This window comes from Eurosta solidaginis, chromosome 3 (assembly GCF_040869045.1).
Source record: "Eurosta solidaginis isolate ZX-2024a chromosome 3, ASM4086904v1, whole genome shotgun sequence".
Lineage (NCBI taxonomy): Eukaryota > Metazoa > Arthropoda > Insecta > Diptera > Tephritidae > Eurosta > Eurosta solidaginis.
This window is the reverse complement of record NC_090321.1, coordinates 240093458-240102767: the sequence shown is the minus strand read 5'-3', so window position 1 is coordinate 240102767 and position 9310 is coordinate 240093458. Positions and strand designations below refer to the sequence as shown.

Here is a 9310-nt window from a genome sequence, read left to right as displayed (position 1 = left end):
GGCGTCGCCCCTCGGCAGTGTTTGGCAAGCACTCCGGGTGTATTTCTGCCATGAAAAGCTCTCAGTGAAAACTCATCTGCTTTGCAGATGCCGTTCGGAGTCGGCATAAAACATGTAGGTCCCGTCCGGCCAATTTGTAGGGAAAATCAAGAGGAGCACGACGCAAATTGGAAGAGAAGCTCGGCCTTAGATCTCTTCGGAGGTTATCGCGCCTTACATTTTTTTTTTTTATATTTAACCCCCGTATTTACACTCCAAGAGCGCGATTTTAAACACTAAGGGCCTAGCATACATGTAACGATAAAGTCGCCAGAAGCCATTAAACAATTGAATTTGTGGTACACAGTGGTGACACCTTCAACCATGGCATCTTTACACACAAACATTGCCAATATATTTTTAAAGCTTATCATTTATTTATATTTACATATATTTAATAGCTTATTCACTTTTTCCACCTCGAGATGACAAACGCGACTATTAGAAAATGAAAATTTACTGTTACCTGAAGCAAAATACGATAATAAGTGATCGAAATTTACACATTGTTGTATGAAATTACAAAGCATGTATACTTTTGCACACTTCTTGTGTAAAACTACGTACTTTTAGGATGTAAATCAAAATATTAGACTTTTTTTTTTCAACATGAATACGTACAAAAAATGTGCATTTTTACACAAAAAATGATTTCAATAGGAATTTACCCCCATGTTAATCTTAATTTCATACAAAGGACCCGGCAGATGTTATTCTGTCCTAAATTTGGTCCATCTGCATAAATTTTAAGAAGCTTTTTCCATCTTACACTGCCCCCCCCCCCTCCCCTCGCTCATTTATTTTCCTTTCTCCTTTTATTCACTCCTCCCTCTACAGTTCTCCTTCTCTGCGCATCTTTTTCCCTCTCCGTATTTTCCCTCACTTCTTTTTCGCTTCATCTATCCCTATCTCTCTATCTTCATCTCAATCTATCGCTTTCTCAATCTCTTTCTCCTTCCCTCTATTTTCTTCTCTCTAGTTCTTCTCATTCTTCTCCATCACTTATTGTCAGTCCCATAGAGTGCTATGTATTTTGTTCCAATCCCACTCCACGTCTCAGTCCCAGTCCCAGCCCTAGTCTCAGTGTTAGCACCAGGCCAATCGGTCCCTGATCCTTACAAAAAATACTTTATCTTAAAGCTCCCATCAACAGCTTTCATTTCATCATAAAGAAGATATGGTGACCTTCCGCGTATTTAACACGAACAAGGTATAATTTGTACCTATTCGGATGATCCTATACTAAGTTTATATGTGTAGTTTAGAACAAAATTACGTTGTAAACTTCGGTTTGGCACTCACTGTATATTTATGCACACAAATATTTTTACTATGCACAAGTGAGTAAACGTGCAACGTACAAGTTTATGCAGCAAGTTAAACTCTATGTAATTCAACAAAGCATAGTTAAAAAGAATTACGTATATAAAAACAAAAAAAACAAAAACAGTTGACGAAGTCTTCAAAGCTTTGAAGCCGAAAAAAAGCTCAACTCTAACTGTTGCATGAAAATATATTTGTATGCTGGTAAATTTAAGTTTATTCAAGTGTTTGAATTGAGCATGTGTTGGTGTTGTATGCGCTCGCCTTTGGGAGCTGCAAATGCGCTACTACTATAAATAGCTTTAATAGGGCTCGCTTGTGCGCAGTCTTTTTTCAAATCCGCTTTCACTCACTCGACACCGAAGAAAAACTCTAAATTTATTTTTTCAAATTAACGCGCAACAACAACATAAATAGCAACAAATATAATAAAATTTATGTATAAAAAGTGAAAACAGCAAAAAAATATTAATAAATTGTGGAGAACAAGACGCCAAAAAAAATATCCTGTTTTACATATCCCATTTACAAAAACAATAAAGTTTGGGTGCACAAATTAAAATTTTTTTTGTTATAAAAATGAATAAAATTGTAAGTTGAAACGGCATAGTTATTCACTGAAAGAAAAGCTGGTAAAATCAAACGAATTATAGGTCAATTCAACCGATATTTCTGTAAATTTGTATCCATCGCTAATAGCTGTTAAATTATCTTCGCAAAAATTATTGATTTTGAATTGAGTGTTTCAAGACTCAAATCGACAAAAAAATGTTCATCAAATGTAAAGCACAGCACAGCACAAAAAAGAATACACCCAGGCATTTTTTTCTAATAAAAAAAAAATTTGTCTAGAGATATAAATGTTGTTTTTCCTGGCCTTGAACACAGGATATTAGGTGTGGTATGCATAGTACGCTACCATTAACCACGCTGAGCCCCTAGCTCTGCTCTATTAACGTCACTCTAAGAATCCCATGAAAACTGTTAAAACAACAGATTTACGTCCTTGGTAAAATAACAGTGTCGGTTGGTACGTAAGAGATTTCTGTGGCACGGTACCCTGCAAAAAATCGTGCGATTGATCTCTTTTGTCCACATTGGGGTATAATTGATCCCCTATAGTCCCTTTTGGGTATATTTGGCATCAGTCAGTTTGAACTTTGTGAAGCCAATTGAAAAATATAATAAAAAACAAGTAAAGGTGTCTAAGTTCGGGTGTAACCGAACATTATATACTCAGCGTGAGCTTCAATTGTACATTTCATTTAAGATAACTTACTTTCCTACAAAACACGTGGCACCGCACGTTTAAAAGAAAAATGTCTCCCCACTTCCTCTTACAGTAGAACTTGATAAGTGAAATATCATTGATTCAAAACTATTTTTTGCTAAGTTATAGCTTATTATTCTAGTCTACGACCCTTTTAAACTTGTTTTATATCTAAGTTGCCGCGGTTCTTTAACCGATCCCGTTCATTTTTACTATAAATATTTACTACTATAGGGAAAATTTGTGTACCCAATTTTATTACGAGCCGTTAATTTTTTTTCGAGTAATAGCTGTCAAAACATAGAAAATATCTTAGTCATAAAAGGGGCGGTGCCACGCCCATTTTCAAAAATTTTAGTGTTTGCCAATTTAATGTTATAATTCAATTTAGAACGTAAAATTCTATTAATACAAAGCTCTTTTTCGTCCATTTTTTCTAGAAATATTTCCCGCTATAGGAAAAATCTGTGTACCCAATTTTATTACGATCCGTTAATTTTTCTTGGAGTTATTGCTCTCGAAACATAGAAAATAGCTTAGTCATAAAAGGGGAAGGTGCGACGCCCATTTTTTAAAATTTGAAGTTTTTCCTATTTATTGTTATAAATCCACTTGGGAAATGAAATGCCATTGATATAAAGCTCTTTTTTGCAAAAATATCACTTATTTTATTCGTCTACGACCCTTTTAAAAATCTTTTATGTAAAATTGGGCGTGGTCCTTAACCGATTTCGTTAATTTTTCTTCAAAGCATTCCTTATAGTAAAGGGAACCCCTCAACCGAATTTTGTTACGATAGGTCTAACGATTTTTGATTTATGATTAATGATATTTGTAAAATTGATTTTATCACAAGTGGGCGGTGCCACGCCCATTTAAAAAAAAATTTTATTTTTATCAAGAGTCTCAATATCAGTCCACGTGTAAAATTTCAACATTCTAGGCGTGTTATTTACTAAATAATCAGGTTTTTTTTGTTTTCCAAAATGTTATATATATAAAAAGTGTGTACTTTATTTGGTGAAGATATCTCAATATTTACTCAACTTATCGTGTTAACGAACTCATGGACGGACAGATATGGCTCAATTTTTTTTTTTTTTTTGTCACTGATGATTTTGATATATGGAAGTCTATATCTATCTCGATTCCTTTATACCTGTACAACCAACCGTTATCCAATCAAAGCTAATATACTCTGTGTGCAAATCATGCTGAGTATAACAAACAGCAGCGAAATGAATAAAATAAAAAGATTAAATGTGATTGAATGGCATTATTTAAGAAAAATCTGAAGCTCTATACCGAGCCTAAAATACTAGGACCATATGCTCCATTATCGTAACATTTGTTTTGTTTTTATTATTCTACAAAACCAATCCGAAAAAAGTAAGAATATTGCATTATATCCTGAGTTTAAAAAATTATAAAATCTGTAAGAAATTCCGTACGGGTAGAAAGAGGACTTGTCCGACAGTACCCATAGGCGAACAAAATAGACTTGTGTGACTCTGGTTGTAGGGGCGAGAAGAGAATATGTCCGGCACTACTCGTATGGATACAAAAATGGTCTGTCTGACAATTCCCATAGGGGTACAAAGAGGAAGTGTCGAACAGTACTCAAAGGGGTAAAAATAGGAAGTGTCGAACATTACAAAAAGGACCTTTCCTAGGGGTATAAAGAGAAGAGGACCAGTCCGACACTACTCCGTTGAAGCATAAACAATTGATCTCTCCATAGGACATGCTCAAACAAAAGGGACCACTCCAGCTCATATATATTCGCATACTCCTTTGCGACTCATTCCGGATTCATCCTAGACTAGCCGCATTTTTGCAGGGTAGTCATAACAACAGGAATGCACCCTCCTGTAACATAACATTGATGGTGGTTCGATGTTGAAAGACCAATGAAAGCAGTTCTCTTAACAGGAAATTCAGCTAGATTGATTGAAAATCTGTAATTTTTCAGAATATTGTTAACTTGCGGCCAATAATTTTTCTACTGTTGAAAAAAAAACTAAACAAACTCGTTTTCTTGACGAAAAATTGGGTTGAACTAACCATAATGCGCTCAATTTCACAGAAAAGACTGTTGATTTAAGCGCAACCATATATGTAATACTCCTATATTGCTTCAAAAGGCTAAGTACATTCCCAAACATCAGAGTGCCGATATATTGCTGTTTAAACGTTTTTGTTTTTGTATTCAATAATCGAATATACCTAAATTTACATTTTTTCTTGTCACACTAATGCTGCAACAATCACAAAAATTTTATAGGCTGTCTTGTTTTGATTTCGAATTCAAAACACATCGTGAGCATTTTCCATGATGTAATAATGACAAGGTGGTGTATGTAGTGACAGCTCGTTTTGAAAACTCCCATACAATACGAGTGATGAGAGAAAGGGGAAGAATAGAAGAGACCCTTTTGTGAAATAGTATTAAATCTAGTAACTTTTTTAGCAAAGCACGAAACAAATATTTTGTAATTTGTTTATTAAAGAAGTGAATATAGGCCAAAGCGACTGCCGCGGTAAATAGGTAATGTGTCTCTTTAATATAATGAAATCTTTGGTATCCAGTTCAAAGTACTTTCGAAACATATGTTTAGTATTTTTACTTAACGGCGTCGTCTTTCGACAATGGTTTGATAAGCGATTCGAGTGTATTTCTGCCAAAAAAAACATTCCGCCAAAAAAAATAATAGTATAGGTTGCGCCAACTTTTGATTATGCCCAATTTTGTTTCGAGAAGGGGTATCAAAATGCTTATCCTCCAACCAATATGCTTATAGTCCAACTGTGGGCAGAGGTCCAAAGCTTTCTTCTTCTGCAAGGATAAGATAGTATATGTTGATAACGTGGTTCACCGGCCGCGACCCAACAAAGGCGTTTACTGATTCTGTATGGATTTTGCTTAGGGTTCCTTGGTATGTACGTGCCTGATCCCATCTTATGGAGATGGATGGAGGCGGGGCTAGATCAAGCAGTTGTTTGCTAGAGTTTCCTGGGTTATGACTAAGCAAAAACTTTCCTTTCAGCATATCGTTATGCTTTTTAATTTTGAGATCTTTTGCCTTACTATATATTGCTATCAGCGGTCATAAGAAGACATCCCGTAACAGTTCTGAGTGCAGCATTTTAGCAGGCCTGCAACTTTTACAGTGTGTGTTTTTAAGACTCGGCAACCAAACTGATGCCGCGTAGTGGATGAGCGGCCGGTCAATTGCTTTGGCTAGCAACGTTTCTTTATCCTTTCCCCAAGTACTGCCGGCAAGCAACTTGAGAATTTAGTTGCGGCATTGTACTTTGGATACAATTTCGGGTGACATGTGACTTGAAGGGGATTTTGTTATCGAACGTTATCCCTAAGATCTTTGGGTCACTGACATTCGATAACATAACACCATCGACGTGAAGTCCAATATTTGCGTCATCTGTTCCTTCCACGTCCTAAACAGAGTGGCCCTGGATATGGTCGGTGATAGTACCAGGTCGCACGAGGCGAAGAAACCAGAAATATAGGAGAGATAGCGATTTATTCTATAAACTAACTCGTTCTTTGGAGGGCCAGGTCCGGTTGTCATTATCGTGCAGTCGCCGGCGTAGGAAATAATGGTAACTAATTTTGGTGTGGAAGGGAGCTTTGATATGTAGAAATCAGTAAAACAGGTTCGTGGATGGAAACAACCCAGTGGCACCCCCTGTTTAATAATACTAGACTTTGAAGTTTCGTTCCTAAATTGAACCGATGCTTGCCGACTATTCAGATAACTTGAGGTCCATCTTTTTAGACAAGGAAGAATGGGTGAACCTTCTATTTCTTGGAGTAGCGTGCCGTAGTTGACTGTGTCAAGAACTTTCGGCAGGTCGGGGCCACGAGCACTGTCCTATGATGGGGGTTTTTCCTGGCTCAGTCCGTAATTTATGTTCCCCTACTAGCGAAAGGAGTGATTTCGGTCGATACAACTCACCTTCGTTACCTGGTTTCCCAGGCTTTAAAAGTGGAAGTATCCTTGCCGTTTTCCATTGTTCAGGAATGACGATGGACTTCAACGATAAATTGAAAATGTGCGTCGGATAGCTTACCCCCTCATCACGAAGGTGTATCAGCATTGGTATGGCTATACCGTCTGGTAATGGGTCGCACGTCTGTTTGCGTTTATGTTTCCGTCGGTTTACAAATATTATTAGTAGTTTTACTTAACTTTGGAACAAAAACAACATAGCTCCTTTGCAAGTGGTTAGCAACTTTGCCAAATATATAAAGAAAGTGCATATGCATTGCATAACGCAAAAATAAAACTCGATGGTTAGATATAAAAATACTACAGCAATAAAGAATTATATTTCTGAGTATACACCATTTATATGAGGAGCAGGAACATTACTGTCCTGCGATTCACGTTTTCGTCGTTCTGTCGTTGACGATGAAGTAATGGATGGGGTGCTAGAGACTGTAACTATTTTCGCTTCGATTCGACCATCAAGATGACTATAAGTTGTTTCAAACTCAGAGGGCGCGCTTGCTTTTCTGGCTCATCCTTACTTAGGTAATCCCACAGCTCCTTACCTCTTTGGAAAGCCAATTTGGATCGGTGGCAATCAAATCAGCTGCATTCCGCTTTGCGTCTGGTTTCTTGCAACGTCGCCAACAAAACCTATAAATAAAGTTATAAGAACTTATTTAAAATAATATCTATCAGTATTATATAAATTATAAAACATCTTACCAACATTTAACGCCGAAAATTTGGCAAATTTTAATAATTTTATTGAATAAACAAAACATTTATTTAGAAATGACATTAGTTTGAACGATAGAAAAATCAACACAGTTGGAGAAAAAAAGTGATGCCGTTTCATACTTTTCCAGGAAAATAAATGTGTATGGTTTTTACTACAATTTTTCCTCTGAATAAAACAGTAGTTTCGCAAAGAGGCAAATCGAGTTTCGGAGTTCAATATGGCGGATTAGAAAGAGAAGCTGCCAACGTCTGTCACCTTGTAATTGCATCATGAGCATTTTCTATTAGCAATATAGGAGTATTACATATGTATATGAGTACAACAAACCTGATTTGTTGATTTTACTAGTTTCATTTTTTGCGATGTTTTCATATAAATTAATAAAGGAATTTCATTTTTTGATTTTTAATTTAATCTAATTAATTTAATTTAAATAAAAAAGTGTTTGAAATGAAGAAAAATAAGATATATATTTTTTTCTTTCCATATTTTGCTCGGTTCGCTCGATTGGTTACTCATTATCATACGTAATCCTCCAGTGGTTAGTGTGCACATTTGGCTTAATCCTTGGAGTCACAACATGTTATGCACAACATCATCATGGTCATCCTAATCAAAATAATATACCACGTGATGAGAAAGTTGATCTACGTCGCGATCATATACGTGAAACTACCACTTGGATACCGATACTCAAATATAATAAGGAACAAAGTGAAGATGGTAGCTATAAAACGGAATATGAGACCGGCAATAATATTATACATGAAGAGACTGGTTTTCTGAAAGATTTCTCCGAAGCAAATCCCAATGGTGTGCTGGTACAACACGGACAATACTCATATCAATCGCCTGATGGTGGTTATATTAATGTGCAATATACCGCGGATGAGAATGGTTTTCGTGCAACTGGCGATCATATACCCACACCACCAGCCATACCAGAGGAGATACAAAAAGGTTTAGATCAAATTTATGCCGGTATTAAATTGCAACAAGAACGTTTGGAGCAACGTGCGAAGAGTGATCCAGACTTTGCTAGGAAATTGGAAGAACGTCGTGTAGCTAATAGTAATGGTCAATATTTGGGACCTTTGGAAAATGCTTAAAATATATGTATATAAAAATGAAACGTAGAACGTAAAATTTTGTTTGTGAAAATTATTGTATAAATGTTATTTTATTTAAATTTGCAAAAATGAAGCGCTTTTGTGGCGCTTTTGTAAAAGTAAAACAAAGACTGTGATTTGCTGCGTGAAAAATTAGCGGCTATTGCTTGAAGAAGCAAAATACAAATTTGTGCTCAATAAAATTTCATATACATACATACATACATATTTCAAACATTATTTCAGAAATTAACCGAAACTTAAAATTCGATTTCACGCTTTGCATACTAAAGAAATCAATAATTGAGAAAAATTTTACCGTTTATTATGTACCTACATATGTGCTACATGTACTCGTTTTACTAGTACCTAACTACCTTACTACATATGTATATATAATTTATGAATAAAAGTGAACATTTTTATATAAAAAAATTTATATTAAATTATTATTTTATTTATAAATTTGCACTTAACCCTCTCATCAATTTTGGCCGCTATGCAACAAAGTATGTGTGTTCTGATTCAAAAGTATGTACATTAGACTGGTTCGATTTATTAACCGATATCGCGCCATCAATTGTTCGATAGGACTTGTGCTCACTGTTCCACTACGCATACCCAAAAAAATAATTTTCGAGCCTGCGAAATTTCATTTTTTTTACTTTTTTTCGACTTTGATTTTTAAGGTTTTTTTCATGACCTACTAAAAAAATGTTCATTTGATTATAAAATTTTCATATATACCCTGTCCGACCCAAAAATGTCCGCTAAAAACGTTGACGATAACAGTTTTTTGACAGGGTATACATAT

General features: G+C 35.5%; 1 protein-coding gene across 1 annotated transcript; it reads left to right on the top strand.

Annotated features, from left to right (window-relative positions):
- The first annotated feature begins 1679 nt into the window (after positions 1-1679).
- Cpr49Ah (cuticular protein 49Ah) lies at positions 1680-8931 on the top strand. The gene is made up of 2 exons (XM_067778109.1): positions 1680-1953; positions 7927-8931. Exons 1-2 carry the CDS (start codon positions 1942-1944, stop codon positions 8494-8496), a joined length of 582 nt encoding a protein of 193 aa, XP_067634210.1. The 5' UTR covers positions 1680-1941; the 3' UTR covers positions 8497-8931.
- Positions 8932-9310: the final 379 nt, after the last annotated feature.